General features: G+C 43.3%; 1 protein-coding gene across 7 annotated transcripts in view; it reads left to right on the top strand.

Moving 5' to 3' along the window:
- The window catches only part of casz1 (castor zinc finger 1), a 166,671-nt gene extending 148,573 nt beyond the window's left edge, over positions 1-18,098 (top strand). For 5 of the 7 annotated variants that reach the window (XM_075476512.1, XM_075476510.1, XM_075476509.1 and 2 more), the window contains 14 exons: positions 92-256; positions 1,783-1,955; positions 2,502-3,367; positions 6,663-6,795; positions 7,148-7,211; positions 8,192-8,355; positions 8,661-8,783; positions 8,873-9,193; positions 9,294-9,492; positions 10,307-10,478; positions 12,032-12,180; positions 12,717-12,951; positions 13,725-14,084; positions 14,852-18,098. In XM_075476512.1, coding sequence (XP_075332627.1) covers positions 92-256; positions 1,783-1,955; positions 2,502-3,367; positions 6,663-6,795; positions 7,148-7,211; positions 8,192-8,355; positions 8,661-8,783; positions 8,873-9,193; positions 9,294-9,492; positions 10,307-10,478; positions 12,032-12,180; positions 12,717-12,951; positions 13,725-14,084; positions 14,852-16,131 — 4,404 coding nt within the window. In that variant the 3' untranslated portion in view covers positions 16,132-18,098. The remainder of the gene's footprint in view (positions 1-91; positions 257-1,782; positions 1,956-2,501; positions 3,368-6,662; positions 6,796-7,147; positions 7,212-8,191; positions 8,356-8,660; positions 8,784-8,872; positions 9,194-9,293; positions 9,493-10,306; positions 10,479-12,031; positions 12,181-12,716; positions 12,952-13,724; positions 14,085-14,851) is intronic. The other 2 variants (XM_075476515.1, XM_075476514.1) reach the window with 1 other exon arrangement.
- The last annotated feature ends 277 nt before the right edge of the window (positions 18,099-18,375 follow it).

Below are 18,375 nucleotides of genomic sequence, written 5' to 3'. Positions count from 1 at the left end.
ATAGAGATAAAGTGACTTGTTGCTGATTCTGTGACTGGTTTAAATAAACACCAACCTGTTGCCGTACATTTTCCCCCCTCCCCTTTTGCAGAGGTTTACCAGTAAGCAGGATGTAATCAGGCACTACAACATGCACAAGAAGAGGGACAACTCCCTGCAGCATGGCTTCATGCGCTTCAGCCCTCTGGACGACTGCAGTGTCTACTACCATGGCTGTCACCTCAATGGAAAAAGCACCCATTACCACTGCATGCAGGTACACAACACAGACCCACAGCTCATCTTCCACCCACACACAAACCTGCAGTAAACCCACAAACATGTACAGTGGCCTCGGAGGCGGGTATCTGCGAACGCATTGGAAACATCTGCAATCATGATTCCACACGATTATGTACTGTACAAACAATCCACTGCTAACTTGTGAGCCACAAGGCATACTTGGATGACAGTAAATCAGACAATAGTTCATTAAGAAACTAAAGCTTGGTTCTGTCTATTAAACATTTTTAACTTAAAAAGTTATTTGTTTAAAACAGGGCCAAGGAAGGCCAAAAAAAAAAGAAAGCAGCTGCAGAAGGACGTGATCAGAAAATAAAAATCCTACATGATGTTTGAAAGTCACACAGTTTACCGTCATTTATGCGGAATGGAATCAAACTTCTGTCTTTAAAGAGTTGTTTGGCAGAACGTCTCCTGAGGAAAATAAATTGAAAAAGAAAAAGTGAATCGGTGTGGGGCTGCTGGTGCTGTCCCCACCTCCTCGCTCTCTCGCTCCTTAATTGGCATGGATGAAATTCAGTTAGGTGTTTATATAAACTACACATTTTTCATCTTTTAGTACCAAGCAGCCTGGTGAAGATTATTCCCCCTTCTGGATTTGTTTAATTTTTTTACATCTGCTTATTTTCAACGTGTCATTGTGCCGACAGCTTTCTCGTCGGCAGGGCAGCAGTGCAGCAGGGGATGGCCTAAGTTATATACTTTTTTATACTCCTCGAACAGCGTAATTGTTATTAGGATATTTCAGCCCTTGTTTTAACAGTCCCTGAGAACGTGCAGATGTTGGCATCGGCCCCCTTGATTTAGGGGGAAAAAGAACAGAGTGGCATTTTTTTCATTGTTTGACTCAATATGGAGAAGTTGCCCGGTTTGTGTGGCGGAAAAGTGCCACAGATGATATACAATTGCTGCTTTTAATTCAAACATTACCTGTTTTTTCTCCTCTTTGTTGGCTCTGGGAACTTGTTAGTACCAGAATGTTTTAAACTAAAGACTGAGACAGTCATCTTAGTCCTGTTTCTTTTCCTCTGCCCCCTCCACTTCTGAAATTTTTTCTCAGAGTTACAGTAAGTTTGTTGCCACCGTCACGCTCCAAATATGAATTTCACTTTCTAAAAGGCTCCTTTGCCAGGAAGGTACTGTAGTTTCAGCCGCGTTCTGTGACTTCTGCCTCTTTCAGTTACTTCTTTCCAATTGTCACAATGATGACAAAGATTGTTTCCAATTCACGGGTTCGACATGAAACTTATAATGCTTGCATGTGCATTACCACAAATTAAATCTCGAATGTGAGAAAACAACCTTGTTCTACGCATTTCTAGGCCACTAGCATTTTCTTAACCACAATGAGTTCTCCTCTGTGTAGCTTGTACAGTATATCAGATCTTTTTAAAGCACAGCCTTTCAGCAGGCGGCTTTCTTCAAACCATTATTGCAAACTGAAACTCACATGCATGATCTGAGCCCAGACCTTATTTTCCGTTACCCTCCACTCTACAGGTGGGGTGCAGCAAGGTGTACACCAGCACCTCAGATGTCATGACTCATGAGAACTTCCATAAAAAGAATGCCCAGCTGATCAATGATGGTTTCCAGAGATTTCGTGCCACTGAGGACTGCGGCACAGTCGGGTGTCAATTCTACGGGCAGAAGACGACACACTTCCACTGCAGGTGAGAAGATCTCATGCGATGGAAGTTGCTCCACAGTTTCGGGGGGTTTTTTTGTTAGTTTTTTTGTGCTTTGGTAAAATCGCAAAGCATTAGTGTGGGAAAATTTCTAAATTGCTTTTAGAATAAGGTGTGACTTGTGTACTAAGAAATACTTCCGGTGACAGTTTACATGAAAACAAAAGCAAACAAATCCGCATCGGGAAAATATAAGCAACTAAAAGTCAGCTTTTTAAGAATAATGGAAGGCCAAAGTGATATCCCAACTCTAATCACAGTTTAGATGAAAAAATATTCAATCCACAAAAAATGTTGATTCAATTAAGTTTCTCTGGCAATAGTTGTACGTGGTGATTGTTTGTCATTGTGTTGCTGTCGTGTCTCTGAACTATGCCTGTTGTCATTCCTCCATTGTGAAATATTCAAATTATGTGGATACTCTCCATGTCTCCCATCTACTGGGAGATACTACTGCGATACTCAGGTGGTTTTGTAACAAAGCACCGCACCCAATCGTGTTTTTTTCTTTATTTTATGGTCTTTTCTTAGACGTCCAGGTTGCACGTTTACTTTCAAGAACAAGTGCGACATTGAGAAGCACAAGAGCTACCACATCAAGGATGATGCCTATGCCAAAGATGGCTTCAAGAAGTTCTATAAGTATGAGGAATGCAAGTATGAGGGCTGCGTGTACAGCAAAGCTACCAACCACTTCCACTGTATCCGCTCAGGCTGTGGCTTCACCTTTACCTCCACCAGTCAGATGACCTCCCACAAACGCAAACATGAGCGTCGGCACATCCGCTCCTCCGGAGTCGTGGGCCTCACTTCCACCTTCCTGGCTCCAAAGGATGAGCTAGATGAATCCAGTAATGATGACCTGATGGACTTTTCAACCATCAGTAGCAAGAACTCCAGCCTGAGCGCTTCACCTACAACCCAGCAGTCCATCACTGTATCGCACTTGATGACCACACCCACCACCGCTGTCTCCTCCTCTATGTCGGGCCACACCCTCAAGCTTACACCGTCGCTGGCCACCTCCGGCCAACGAATGTCGAATCTGCTGACTCAGGCCCTACCAAGCAACATGCCAGTGGCCCTTGCTCTTTCCAACAGCGCTCTGGCCACCTCCAACCCATTCTTCCCCCTTATGCCTAGACTGCCTCTTCAGCCTCCTTCACCAGCCGCTAGCCTGATAGCAGCCACGTCCTCTGGGGGCCACTCCATGCCCACCGACTCACTGAGCCAAGGCTGCTCCACTATGGCAGGAGATGCAGCCATGGTATCTACCCCAGCCTCCTTTGCCACCTCTTCCATTATGGAGAAGATCTCTGCCAGCAAGGGTCTGATATCACCCATGATGGCCAGACTGGCAGCTGCTGCCCTGAAGCCCTCCATCCACCAAGACACAGGTATGTCACTTTACAAGTCATTCTGAAATATTTCTATAATAGATACCAGAAAATTAGCATTTCTGCATGAACAAATTTCACAAATTGAATAGTTTTTAGGTCAAATGAATGAAGAAGATAATATCATAACTGGCTTTGCTTGTTTACTTTTATTATATTTGGGGACTAAAGTGTCAAAACATAAAGCAAACACTGACAATTTGAGCCTGCATGTGTGTGTGCAAGGCTTCAGCCTTTTTCTGTGTGTGGACAGAGCAGGAAGAGTGCACTCAGAGGTCATCCCTGTAACTATCCCAAAGCGGAGAGAAAGGCAGAAGAACCACTGCTTTCAGGCTTAAAGGGACATACCGCAGGCATGGTCCTCTGCTCTGGCCTTGTTATTGTGTTGATCGTTTGTTAGATACCCACAATCCATTTGGAGATAAATGCGCTGACAGGGGAGAGTGGAGCCTGTAAAAGTCTCTTATGATGTTCGGAGTGGGGGCTCTTGGGGCTTGTGTCGAACATGTTTCCTCATCATTGGTCTCTTATCTCTGTCTGCGCCCGTTCCAAGCAAATGGAGGTGGAATGAAATTAAGTCAGAAATTGCAAGAACAAAAAAAAGGAAAGATTTTTCGTATCCTCCATGCAAACTGATAAAAAGAAGAAAAAAAAAAAACACACAGAAATCACTGAGGCAGAAATAACTCAATCCACCAGAGCGAAGGAACAGGCTTTGATACAAGACAGACACACTTGCATGCATCAGCAAATACACACCTTTTGGATTTCTAGAAACCTTCTGTTTCCACAAAAACATGTCAGAATCTGTTTAGCATAAACATAACTCATATAAATTTTGGAGGTAATTGACACGTCTATGTTTATCATATTGCTCTAAACAAAGCCCCAGGAAATGGAAATAAAGTTCAAGTATTTAGTTTTGATAAAGCACTGCAGAGCATGGTGTTGCATTCAATTAGAGTAGTTTCTTAGTTTGAGCAGGTGGGATATGGATTTTAAATGGGACCGCTCCGGATGTTGGGACTGGGAAGGATTACAATTCCTGGTGGTGCTCCCGGAGCAGGACAGGCCCAGGGAGAGAGCTGGGGCAGCTGCTCCAGGGAGCCGAGCTGAGCCCAGGCTGTCAGGCTGAGCTCCACCTCTGGGCTTCCAGCAGGTAGCCTGAATACTGGGAAGGCCCCCGCTGAGGGTGGGGCCTCCACAGATGGTGTCTTCACCACCCGTTTCACTAGCTCTCTCAAAGTGCAGCGAAGTTCTCTATGCGGGGAAATAAATTGGTTTAAAATAAATTCCTCATTTTCCGTCAAGTAATTTTTTTTTTTGTAAAAGTTGATGCAGACACAGGATGGAGGGGTAGCTGTGGTTTTGTTTCTCATATTTGCTTCATAAAATGTGTGAACAGGACATTTGGGGCTAAAACAAGGAGGAAGTGGTTTTTGCTTCTCTGACAAAAAGGTGTGAGAAAAGTCATTGTGTTTGTGGCTATTTTTCACAGTCTTTATTTTCTGTACGTGTTGTGAAACTTAGTCTCTTTTGCGGTAAATGGCGCATTTATCCTGTTTCTGCCTTCAGTATTTGTCAGTAGTGTTGTTTTTCTTTTTTCTTTTCTTTTTTATTAATGTTCCGCTCTAATTTACCCCGAAGTGTTTTTCTCAGAGATTCAAGCATTTGAAGGGTTTACTAATTAGACACACAGTACAAATGATCTTTCACAAGCTCTGTATCTTATCCGGAGTAATTACATGGTGGTACATTATTCCTGGATAATTTCCAGGAAGAAGCTGCTTTGAGTCAAAATCATTTGTTCTCGCTTCTTGGGAACTGAATAAAAAATATTAAAATTCATGAAGTGCATAAGGGAAAGAGTATTTTTTTCAATGTGCTCCACCTTCAACAGTAAACTTCTGTTCTGATTTAGTAAAGTAATATTTTAGTCAGTCTGGTGATTATTTGTAGATCATACACTGAGTGACTGCTCTTGATGTAATGTGCTCTCATTTTGTCTGAGAGTTGATTTAATTATCAATGACAAGGCAGGATTTGTCTGGCTAGTTAATTTTGGGTATACTCTTAACAAGTCGAGGGGGGTGGAGGGCTGGACGTGGACTTGGTAAGCATTCAGTGACCTCGAACCAGACACAAAACTGTTTGACTGTTGTTTTCCTTTTTGCTCCACCCCTGCCCCACCCCCAGCCCCTCCAACCTCAGTCTTTGTCAAACAGAACTGACACTGACACTGACACTTCCCCATCTCCTAGCTTTCAGCTGACAAGGCCCAAGACTGGCTTTTCCGCTCCTATTCTGTCTGATATGTCTCTGGGTCATCTTGTAGCGGGGGGGGGGGGACTCTGCTTAGTTTCCCCCTTATGTAGGATGGTCTTGTTTTTTTTTTGGTCTAATTCTCTTGCAATGAAAATTAAAAGATCTTTACCAGGCTGAGGGCTAAGGGGACGCACACTTGGTTGCCCATGACCTTGCCTGTCACTATCCTTCAACACCAGGCCTGATTCCTAAACAAGAGATTTCTCACCAAACCAATAAAGGCTTCTGGTGCACTCCAGTTTTAGTGTCTCAGAGGCTACGCCACGGCCATCATACCTTCCACTCACATATATTTTTTAAGATAACCCACCACTTATTGTCAGCCAGAAGCTCAGCTTTCTCTGTATAGCCCCAGGGCAAATTAATATTTCAACCCCCTGGGATTGGGAGGGGGGCAGAAATCACCTTCCTGTCAGCATTTTTACCTCAGGTCGTCCCCTGGTGTTTATTTATTTCAATTCAGCTCACTCACAGCATTCACTGAATACCTATTTGGAGGAGACTGTGATCGAGAGGTCACGCTATTTGAACCAATCTGATTGGCTGTCATCTCCAATCTGACCGACATAGCACCCCTGTTCCTTGTGGGTACGCTCAGTGGCAATGGCCGCCGTCCGTTGTCAGGCCAACAAGGAGCCTGGGAAGGTGGGAAGGGAGGGGGTGGCCAATCTCGGACTGCCACTTTCCCTCAGCATTAGCATCTCACTTAATGACCAGTTAAGAGGCAGCCTGGCAAATGAGTTGTGACAACTGCTGCAGAAAAAGGAGTCTTTTTCCCTCATATCTCCCGCCTCTCAATCATCATTTAAAAGGCTTGACGGCCTGACATAATTTCACAATAATTATCACTCGGAGTATTCTTTTCGGGCCAGGACAGAAGTCAGATTGGATCTTGTCATGGGGTAATAATGCTGACCAACAATAACTTTGTTGTCTCCTTTCTTCTCTGCATCTCTTGCGTGATCCTCAGGGAATGGGCAGCAGAGTACAGCCAGCCAGTTCAGTCTGGTTCAAGTGAAGCAGGAGCCAGTGGATGCCAACTCTGGGGCTTCCCAAGACTCTGCACAGGAACACAGCCTGGACCTGAGCAAGAAAGACCCCAGGTATACCGACACATGTTTCAAACAGGACAGTTATTATTAATTTGAACAAATTCAGTAAGAGCTAATAATACTAAAGGAAATAATGTTATTTGATTGTTTGATCTTTTCTCTAAGTATGGCAGCCATGGTTATATCCACAACTGTTTGTCATAATATTCCTCCATTTTTGTGGGAGAATAGTATTTACATAATCCTTCAACACCAATCTTCCCTCCGCTCTACAGTAGATCCTATTTCTTAAGAAGACAGCATTTTTCTTTTTCATTATATGGCATACCTTGTGTGATAAATAGTAATATTTACTGTTCTCATGCAAATCTTGACTAAACATTGTTCATTTTCCTTGTTCCAGTAATGAATCAAACGGACACCCTGTACCAGGGAATACATCTCTTTTATCCTCGCTTATGAATAAGGTAAGATCCATCCATCAAACGCCTTTCATCCCAAGATAAATTAGCGGGACACGGAGGGGCCTGTTTGTTTTTTAATGTTTCACTGCTAATAAGATGAGTTTGTATCATTTAAATTTTCCAGCCATTTTTCAAACGGTGTAATTTTCACTGCACCTCTCACAAATTAATATAATGAAGCAGTAGCTGGGTGCCATGCCAGATATATAGAGATGTTTGTTTTTTGATGAGCTGTTCTGAACTCGCCGTCCATTTTTTTCTCCCCCTTTATACTTTTTCTTCACTGCCTCACTCTGCATTTATTTATAGAGTTTATAAATTATTTGATTAAAAAGTCAGCGGAGGAAAAACAGGAAGGCGCCGCCGTCATTTTTTAAGAAGTCTAAATGTTAGCGTATGGAAATTTAAATGTGTGTACGTTTTTCTCAAGATTAAAATGGACATTGTCTTTGTCATATATCTTCTCTGACTGATACAAATGTGCTGGGTGGTTTCCATCACATTCATGACGTGATGGCAGATCAGTCTTCACTTTTTTCTGCTCTCACCAACTGATCAAAACCTCCTCTCATCCCATATATGCTTCCCCTCCACATACACACATTGTCCTTTAAACCTTTTCCCTACAGTGGGACACCTTAATTTCAGGCTTGCAGTAACTGAACACAGACAGTGGAGATGTGAAACAACTCAGCTGTTGTGATGTCAGACTTTTTGGGTTTTGGTTCAAGCCACCACATCACATAAAAGGGTTAACAAATGCCCCCAGAGAAAGCTTAGCGAATACGCTTGGCTTGAACTCAAGCAAAAGCTTGGATGTTTGTAATTCTGGCTGCTCTTTTTTGCTTTGCCAAATCCTTTACATATGTGTTTGTGTGTGTGCGTTTGTTTATTGTCACACTGTCACTAACATATGCAAGAGACTATGATTACAAGTGCGCTTCTAACCCAACGCCTGGTGGTTTATATGCTGTATTTTGTAGATGTCACAGGTGAACCCTGCCCTCTTCAGTGCCATGAATTTTAAGACGGAGTTGGAGGGAGGCCAGGGCAACGACACTTCTGAGGCAGCACAGTATCTGAACAGAGTGCTGAAGAGGCCCCTGCCAGAAAAAACCACAGAGATTTGGAGGACATACCTTCGCAGGTAAAAGAAAGAAAGAAAAAACATTGCTTATTCATTTTGATAGTGAAAAAACAGTCAGACTGTTAGAAAACACTCTCTTTTAGGTCCTTTCTTGTAAATACCATTCCTCACATACTTTACTGTATAAGTGGAAACCCCCTGAAACGTAAAAAAATCTGATCTTGCTGGAATTTGGCATGGGTTACAGTATGACAGGCCCGAAAGCATTTACTGTCAGATGAGAAGTTGAACCTGTTGTCCTCTTTGTTGGCGTTTTGTTTGGGAGGAAAGTCAATGTACAGTTTTTCCAATCTGTCTATGCAAAGGTTTGACACAGATGACTTCTGTGAGGCTCAGTGTGACTTCCTTCAGAAAGTGCACTTTCACTGCCTGGTGGAGGATTGTGGTGCACTCTTCAGCACTGTGGATGGGGCCATAAAACATGCTAAGTGAGTGTCAGACTGGTTGACTTTTGGAATACGCTCATGTTTTAGTTTTATTCATAAGTACAAATATGAGCTTCGATCTTGTCTTTCAGCTTCCACCTCCGAGCCACCTTAAAAGTGAAGTCGGAGCCTCCATTCGCTGACGGCAAGGAGTCCAGCGAGGCTGGCCCATTGCAGCCTGTAGCCCCTGTCTCTATGGCCAACAATCCCTCTATGGATGTGGCACAGCTCACATCCTCTGGCGGCTACAGCTCTCCTTCTCCCTCCCTGCTGGCCTGGAAGCAGCTGACTGGCAGCATCCCTCAGATGCCGGCCTCAATGCCCAACCTGCCAGCTAACTCCCCTCTGGCCACCACCTCTCTGGAGAATGCTAAGCCACAAGTCAAACCTGGTTTTCTGCAGTTCCAGGAAAAGTATGTGAAAAGAATGTGACTTGTGATCAGATTAATGTGATGCTTTTTGATTTTCCCACAAGAGCCGATTAAACCGTATTTTCCATTTTCATTTATCCAGTGATCCGTGTTTGGCTACCGACTGCAAGTACTCAAACAAGTTCCATTTCCACTGCTTGTTTGGGAACTGCAAGTATGTGTGCAAGACCTCTGGGAAGGCAGAGTCCCATTGTTTGGACCACATCAACCCCAACAACAACCTGGTCAACGTCCGCGACCAGTTTTCCTACTACTCTCTTCAATGTCTTTGTCCCAACCAGGTGAGAGAGGCTTGATAACTCAGCAAGGAACTGTCTGACTGTCATCTCCCCGAGGTTTCTAAGCATGAAGTATGCTATCTATTAGACCAGTATTTGAGGTTATTTGACTCAAGGCTTTCACAACCACTGCTCCCCGTCTTCCATCTCTGCTGAGAAAGACAGTCGACTCACCCCAGTAATGCCTGTTTATATGTCAATGATGTCATTTTGACTGCCGCATTCTCCTCTCAGAAAAGGCCAATTTAGCTGATATTACCCAATAAATCATTGTCACTTGCACAGTAAACAAGGCTGTCTGGAATAGGGCAAAAATCAGGGGAATGCTTTCCAAATGAAACCTAAATGGCAGCCCCTGCCTGCTCTCATGGGCCCGTATTTGGAAAACGGTTTAAATGAATTCATTAATGTGTTGAAAATCACCCCTCTCACAAAAAGTCTCCCCTCCCTTCTACTCCCCTTCTTTCTCCCTTTAGTCTCCATCTCCTGAACTGAGCAGATCTTATTTGGCCCAGTCCTCTGGGATCTGGGCCTCACAAACAGATGGCGGTGTACAGACATGTTAGAGAGGAGGGGTGTTTGTGAGAAGCCTGGAAAACGAATGTAGTTGTACTTAGAGATGTGGGATATTCAAAATAACCAGAAAAGAGTGTTGTAAAAAAATTTTTTAACTATTATGTATTTATCGAATTTGCGTAGTGTAGATTTAAACTTTTCAAACAAGTCATATCAAATGAAAGTAATTAGTTCCTTTAGCTTTTTAAACATTCACCATGTTCAACGTGTGAAGTTGTGAAATTATTTGTCTCCACTGCAGCAATGCGAGTTTAGAATGAGGGGCCACTATCACTGTCTGCGGCCTGGCTGCTTCTTTGTCACCAACATCACCACCAAGCTGCCGTGGCACGTCAAGAAGCATGAGAAGGCAGAGCGCCGCGCTGCCAACGGCTTCAAATACTTTACCAAGAGGGAGGAGTGTGGGAGGCTGGGTAAGAATAAAGTTCCCTCTGTATACATTTAGACCAGTTCGCCTCCTGTTCCCCCCAAAAAAACCTCCAACCTGTGGTTGGAGCGGTTTATAAAATTTTGCCAAGGGGGATATGTGGATTAAAGGTGTTACACTAAAAGGTATGTAGATTGATTTATACTGGCTGTTGCAAGAGGATATTCGATGTTTACAAAGGGAGAGAGACCAGTGTTGGCAAACACAATGTCGTGCTTTGTGAGTGGTTTAAGAGGCATGAAACAAGGCTGCCTCGTATTTTTTGCCGCTGCATTTTGCATATTCACAATGGCACCTCAAGTCCCAAAGGAAGTCTTGCCTGTACTACTATATGAGCAAAGAGGGCAATCACATCCAGGTTGTTTTCCTCTTTCTTTTGCCCCTGTCAGAAATGAGCAATTAGGTTTGTGTTTGTTAATTATCTGGCTTGTCTGGTTTAGCCTGTTTGTGTTGTGAAGCTGCGCCTCACAGCCACCGCTGCCATCACACAGAAATGAATTAAAAGTGATCTGTTTTTTTCAGGCGGTTACACAAGCTTTTCAGAACATGGAAACAAAGCAAACAAAACCAGGCCCTAAACAGCTGTTTTTTGTCCCCAGCCTGATCTGCCAACTGTATTGTTCAGGCTGGGGGAAAAACAGAAAGGATTACCATCGCCAGCACTCCAGTCATAAAGAATTGATGGGTTGCCAGTATCCATGGCAGCAACATTAAACTGAACACCACTGATGATGTTACCTGGTTTCTGTCTCACAAAGGGGCCTCTGTGTCACAGGGGTTACTGTTATTTGCTCAACTTTGCGTGTCTAAAACACTGTGTGTGCAAAAGCTATTTGATGACACAGACATGTTTTTCTCTTAAACTGGGCACCATGGTTACTTGCATGCTAACACCTGCCCAGCATGTTACTCTTTCAATTATTTCTGCCTGCTTTTATATAATGGTATTTGATTAACAGCCACAAAACGAAACAATCATTTAATTTGAAATCATAAAGCAATTAGAGCTAGACTGGTTAAAACAAGAGAAAAGAACAGAAGACTGTGAAGCAGACAGTAGAACAATGCAGAACAAAAGGAGAAATGACAATGGAGATACTTTGAGAAATGAATTTAATATGGTAATAATCGTATATTTACTTTGGTTTGCAGGGATGTGTGCATTATTGGCCCACAGAAAATGAGAATTTATTTATGTAAATTCCTAATTGAATAAAGCATGTCAGTGTAATAAAAGAGCTCCACAGGTTTAGTGCACAGAAGCCTTGACTTGCTCAGTGTGACACCAGTGATCTAATATTCCTCCTACATATACACTGAGCAACACTTTGAAACCCAACCCCTCTTTTGTCAGAGCTATATCATGAAATTAAGAAAAACTAAAAATATTTCACGTCGTGTTTGATCTAATCATAACACCCTCACACCGATAATATTGCCTTTAGCGCTTGAGCTGGTTTTGAATGCCTTGCAATGAGCCAAAGACAAATTAATCTGCAAATTGAGAGTGTACAGCTGTCACTGTTTTCTCTTTGGCAGGTTGTAAGTATAACCAAGTCAACAGCCACTTCCACTGCATCCGAGAGGGTTGCCAGTTCTCCTTCCTGCTCAAGCATCAGATGACCTCGCACGCACGCAAACACATGAGGCGAATGCTGGGGAAGAACTTCGACAGAGTCCCGTCCCAGGTACAAACACACAAACAAAACGCAAGTACCTCACACACCCTTTTACTTAGAGATGGGAATGTTAGGCAATATTTCTTTAAAGCTTAAGAATAATAATGTGTGTCTGCGTGACTTTTAACGTTGTGTTTCCTGTTCAATGAGTCAGATTCAGGGAAAGACTTTGTTCACGTAGTGTTCCTCTGTAAAAAAGAGAATGCCACTCATATCCCGTCACGCCAGTCAACAACAAATTGTCCATAACATTCTTTTGTATACATTTGTCACACTGGATTGAGCCCAGTGTCCTCACTTTATCTCTGGAGCACATAATGTACCGTACATAAACATGTTGATTTTCTAGTTCTGTTTGTTTCTTTTTTTCTCTTTGAAGCTGTCATATGACAGAATTATGAGGTGTATATATTGAAAAATACTTTTGACATCTTGAGAAATTCTTGTGTTTAAGCCAAGTGCCAACGCCTGCATGAATGACTCATTATACCCCAAGTCGTTTTGTTTCAGATGTTCCTTTACAGTAAAGATGACTTGTTTCCCAGGTGATGCCACTCGGCCAGAGGCCAGACGATATGCAGCATGGAACCAGTTTAGCGTCTGGGCCCATGGGGGCCCAGCTTGGTATCAACTCCAGCTTCTCCTCTGCTGTCATTGATGAGACTGATGACTATATGGACTACATGGGGGGAGGAAGTCCCTTAGGCCTCTCATCTGAGTCTTCTAACCAGGACCGAAGCTGCACCAGCACACCTGTAGGCAACGATAGCTCTCCAGCAGGTGAGAATAAGTCAAATAGCCCTGACAGGTCAGCATGCTGACCTTTAATTTTATTAACTCACAAACTAGACTAAGAAAGCCAGTAACTTGTCATTTCCTGTGTTCCTCAATCATGCATTTCAAGATTCAGTAGGTTGACTTGAAAATCAATCGACACATTAGTCATAATGTACGAGGTTGATGACAATGCTGCTTTCTTATGTTCTGAGTGAGACATTTTGCAGTTTGCCTGGTCATCGTAATAAAACCTCCATTCTGTACATCCGTGGTCTGAGTTATTGCTCTGAATGAAGCTTATCACATTTTCCTTTGGCCAGAGATCACCATCCCTGTGGCTATATGTCTACTTTAGCACTTTTAGTCAGTTGGATTGTGGGAGAAATGAAAGGAAATGAAAAACTGCCTCTTTTTTCTCAAACCTACTGAACAGATTCTTCTCTGTTTTTACAAAAGCTAAGCCTGGCTATGATTTTCACATTTCTTCACTAGTTGCCAATATTATCCACTGCTCTCATCATTGTCGTTTTGGCTGGTGTTTGGGTTACTTGTCTTGAGTGGGCCTCATTTTGTATCATTCTCTTATCTTTTATCTTTCCCTTTTTACCTCCCATCCTTGTGTGTGTGTGTGTGTGTGTGTGTGTGTGTGTGTGTGCGCGTGTGTGTGCGTGTGCGTGTGTGTGTGTGCGCATGTGTGATTTTGCCCCTGTTTTTGTGTACGTGTTTTTTCCCTTCTCGCCTGTCCTTCACCCCTTCTGGTCAACCTGTCTCTCCAGGACAAGGCTACCCTGCCACCACTTCTGCTCCTACCACCCCTGCTGACACTAGCGCTACCCAAAATGCACCTACTTCCTCCCCTCCTCCACCACCACCACCACCACCACCACCTCTTCCCTCCGCTCCTCAGCCTGGCTTCCAGTCCCAGGCCCCATCACTTTCTCCTGCTCTTCTCCGACCTGCTCTCCCCTCACTCCCATACCTCCTCTCTCCATCCTGTCTGTCATACTCTCTGCTCAGCGCCTCTCTGGGAGCCACTCGGAGTGTTGTCATGCCAACCAACACACCAGCTTTCAGCCCCATCATTGCCACTCCGTCTCCGGTTAAAAATGACGTCCCTATAGTGCAGGATGCTGCAGGTACTTATCCCCGGCGCAAACCAACACTGCAGCTGTCACTCTAAGTTACTGAGTTCTGTGCAGCATTTAACTGTGTGATCCAGCCTTTCTCTGCATTATTGTAATGGAGAGATGGAAAAAAAAAATGAGAGGCATGCAAAAAAGAGAACATTTATTTGGAAATGATGGAACATTACAGTAACAACAAAAATATGTAGAATTGCTTCAGGTACACCTTTGTGTGTGCTTTCATCTTTGGCATTGCTATTATAAAGAGATAGAACAGTAAATCCAGCACCTGTTCTACGAAGCCTGGGCCTTGTTTAGTTTCCATTAACAAGGCTGCATCAGCAGCTTCTTATTTTAATCACGCCTCAAGTTTTATCGAGACCCACTGCTTCCTGTCTTGCAGAACAGGGATCACATCATTAGCAGTGACCCCAGGGTGTTGCAAAAGGTGGGTGCCCCTCATAAAACAACAAGGAGAGAAGAGGGTTGCTTAAGACTCACAGCTCCGTCTCTGTTTGGAGGCTGGAGACACCCTGTAAAAGTGTCATGTTCCACAGTCAATTTATCATTTCCCCCCTCCTTTAATCATTCTGGGAATTAGAAATTAGAAAAAAATAAATAAATTGTGGCTCTCTGTGCTTACTCAGCTGTGAACCACTTCGGGCTGAGTCAAGTTTAACACAAGAGTTTTAACCCAGACACTAATTTCCTTGTAGTTTGTGGGTTTTACTTTGTAAACCGACTGATTAATCTTTAATGTCCTTCCCTCTTTTCTCCAGGCAACACCATCTCCATTCCCACAGCCACTGGTGCAAAGAAGCGCTTCTGGATCATCGAGGACATGTCACCATATGGCAAGCGCCGCAAGACAGCCTCATCACGTAAGATGCTGGACGAGGGGATGATGCTGGAGGGCTTCCGACGCTATGACCTGTACGAGAACTGCAAGGACTCGAGCTGCCAGTTTTCTCTGAAGGTGACCCACTACCACTGCACTCGTGAGAACTGCGGCTACAAGTTCTGTGGTCGCACCCACATGTACAAACATGCGCAGCACCACGACCGTGTGGACAACCTGGTCCTGGATGACTTCAAACGCTTCAAATCCTCGCTCAGCTGCAACTTCCCTGACTGCCAGTTTTCTGGCAACAGCACCCACTTCCACTGTCTGCGCTGTGGCTTCCGCTGCACTGACAGCACCAAGGTGACGGCCCACCGCAAGCACCATGGCAAGCAAGATGTGATCAGTGCCGCTGGCTTCTGCCAGTACAGCTCCAGTGTGGACTGTGCAGTTCCTGACTGCAAATATAAGCTCAAGTGCTCACACTTCCACTGCACCTTCCCTGAGTGTAAACACACGGTGGTGGGTATGTCCCAGATGGACTCCCATAAGAGAAAGCATGAGAAGCAAGAGCGGGGTGAGATTCCGTCTGTGTCACCAAAACAGGAAGGGGCACACCGCCTGACAGGAAATGTGGTGGCGGTCCCTCCTTCCTCCATGGTTCTTTCTACTTCCTCACCTGGTAGCCTCCACAGGTTTCCCCACAATATTAACAGCAGTGCTCCCTCCATGCTCTACCAGACGGGTGGCATCAGCTCTGACTATAACCACTCATACCAGCCGTCCTCCATCAGCCTGGACAGCTCCCTCAACCTGGGCACCGACACCAGCAGCTCGCTGTTCTTCCTGAAGAATGCAGTCGGTCTGGGTCTCAGCGACTCGCTGGACCTCAGCAAGAAGATCCACCACAACGCAGCACGATTGGGCCTCAATTCTGCACCCCCGCTGGGTCTGCAGACAGTTCAGGATGACACCACAGGAACATCCGGAGAGGCCGAAGACGACATGTCGCCAGAGGAGGAGGCACACGCTGAGGAAGAGGATGAAGACGAGGACGAGGACGAGGAAGAGGCAGAGGCAGAGGATGATCTCAACACTGACTCAAATGATGATTCAATGGCAGAGCCCGATGGGGAAAAGGACAACAGCGAGAGTTTTCAAGCTTCCGTTAACCACACTGATACTTCCCCGTTGGAAAAGCAAGATGCCGACCCATAAAAAAGACAAACCAACAGTGACTGTGGGAACTGCAGAAAAATCCTGTGTACTATGAATTAACTCAAATGAAAGTGGCCTCGTTCATCATGCTCAGAGACTTGAGATGACAACAACACAACAACAGCAGCATTGAGAAAATGACGGCCCAAAATGATTTATCATGATGTTTACAAGATGACCAACATTATTAATTCAATTATGCATTAAAAAATATGAACGGAGACACACAGAGTTAGGCCCTGTTTTACACGTGGGGCAGCAATGTAAAGCATTTTACTACACATCAGTCTTTTTGTGTGCGTGCATGTTTGACTTTAATTTATTTTCATTTTTTTCACTGTTTTGTGTGGGAAAAAAAAACACATTAGAAAAACAAAAACAAATCTCTCTATATAACTATATATGTAAGTGTGTGAGCGTGTGTGTGTGTGTGTGTATGAACGATGTTAAAGAAAAAGGAAATTGCTGGCACAGGCGACATGAACTGCAGGGCCGTGGAAACATAGAAAAAAGGGACATGAATCACTAAGGGAAACAGGATGTGTTTCAAACATTTAATCTTTTTTCTGTATTATTAATAATATTATTATTGATTAATATTATTAGATGGTGAGATAAAGGGGTTACATTTTGTTCCCATCTCTTTGGTATGCTTTTCTTTGTTCTCAGTAAAACAGGGAATTGACCAGTAACTGTTTGGTCAGTCTCAGCTGTGGCCGGGCATCCAGCAGGCCGGCAGCCTCAACAGTTCTCTCCGACATTCGCTTATAACGTTCAGCTGGCACCAACTCCAAGAGTAGCCCATGTACTTTTACCCCCCCTGTGGAGGAATCAAGTTTGTGCGTGGATAGTGCACTTTTATATTAGCTGACCATGATGATAACGGTGATGATAGATAAGGTTTGAGTATATTTAAAAATATTTTTGTTACCATTTTTGCATCTTTGCATTAAAACGTTTTGTTGTGCTGTCAGTCAGAAGCATATCGATCTGTAAGCAGGTGAGGTCATGATTTATGGCTGGCGAGCCGGTTGGGGTTAAGTGGGTTGGTGGGTGGGCGCGGGGGGGTGGGGGGGTTGATCAGACTGACCAGAGGAAACGAAGAGTCTCCCAGATGCAGCGGGCTGGATGACAGAGGAAGCGTCAGGGAGTGTGTTTTATGTTGAAAATGTACAGACCGAAAATGTCTCAATGGCATTTTGTTTTCCATTCACTATGGCTGTGGTTGAGCTCCTGTTGTTAACAGTTTTTATTTAATATTTATGTGACCTTCCAATGAGAAATTTTTAGGGTGTTATTGCACTTTTTAGGTTCATTTTTACCGTCTGAAAAAAAAAAAAAAAAGAATGATATCTATCTTTTAACAGGGAATTTGCTTTAAAATATGTTGTTTTAGTTCACTTTTGCTTTCATGCACAAATAGATGTTAGTGTGACAACAAATTGTTGTTCTGTGGTTTATTTAAAGGTTTTTATTTTGCTTCTTCTATGATTGGACAGTTGAAAATTTGAAGAAAAAAAAAAGAAAAAGGAAAAAAAAAAAAAGGAACTGCGCTGCGCTGCGCCACAAAAAGGGCGCCACGATACAAAACACTAACATGGACTGTGGTTTAAATTCATTCTTAAGAAGTTCATAGCAATGTTCACTTACTGTAGTACTAAATTATAAATCTGTCAAACCACCCTCTGGTTTTTATTGAGCAAATATGTACAACTGAGGAGTGGACACATTGAATTATCTCCTGAGCTTGGCATTGGAAATAAATGATCACAATATAGGGAAAAATAATGTGTGTAGATGATATTCCTTCCAGATATTGTTTTGAGAAGAAAAAAAAAAAAGGTTGTACAGTATTTTCCTCTGTAAAAATAACTATATATGAACAAAATGCCCTTTGATGAACAGTTTCCTTTAAAAAGAAAACCCTTAAAAGGAGAAATGAATAATAAAAAAGTTAAAAATTCAAATAGCCTCATTATAGTTTGCTTGTGTGTTTTTTTTTTTTGTTGTTGTTGTTCATACTACAGCAGGTGCAGATTCCAGTTTTTGTAGATTTTTCTTTTTTTTCCCTTTTTTTTTTCAAACTCTGTCAGAAGCTCAAACTCAAATACACTGATTTGAATTAATTCACTGACGTTTCTTGTTTATTTATTGACTCTTTTTATTCACTGTCCCTTTTCTGTGTTTTGTGTTCCATTTTACTCATTTGTTTTGGGGCTCACTAACGAAACTTCTTGGTTTGTC

Source organism: Odontesthes bonariensis, chromosome 10 (assembly GCF_027942865.1).
Source record: "Odontesthes bonariensis isolate fOdoBon6 chromosome 10, fOdoBon6.hap1, whole genome shotgun sequence".
NCBI lineage: Eukaryota > Metazoa > Chordata > Actinopteri > Atheriniformes > Atherinopsidae > Odontesthes > Odontesthes bonariensis.
The sequence above is the reverse complement of the archived record's forward strand: the minus strand, read 5'-3'. Positions and strand labels throughout refer to the sequence as shown.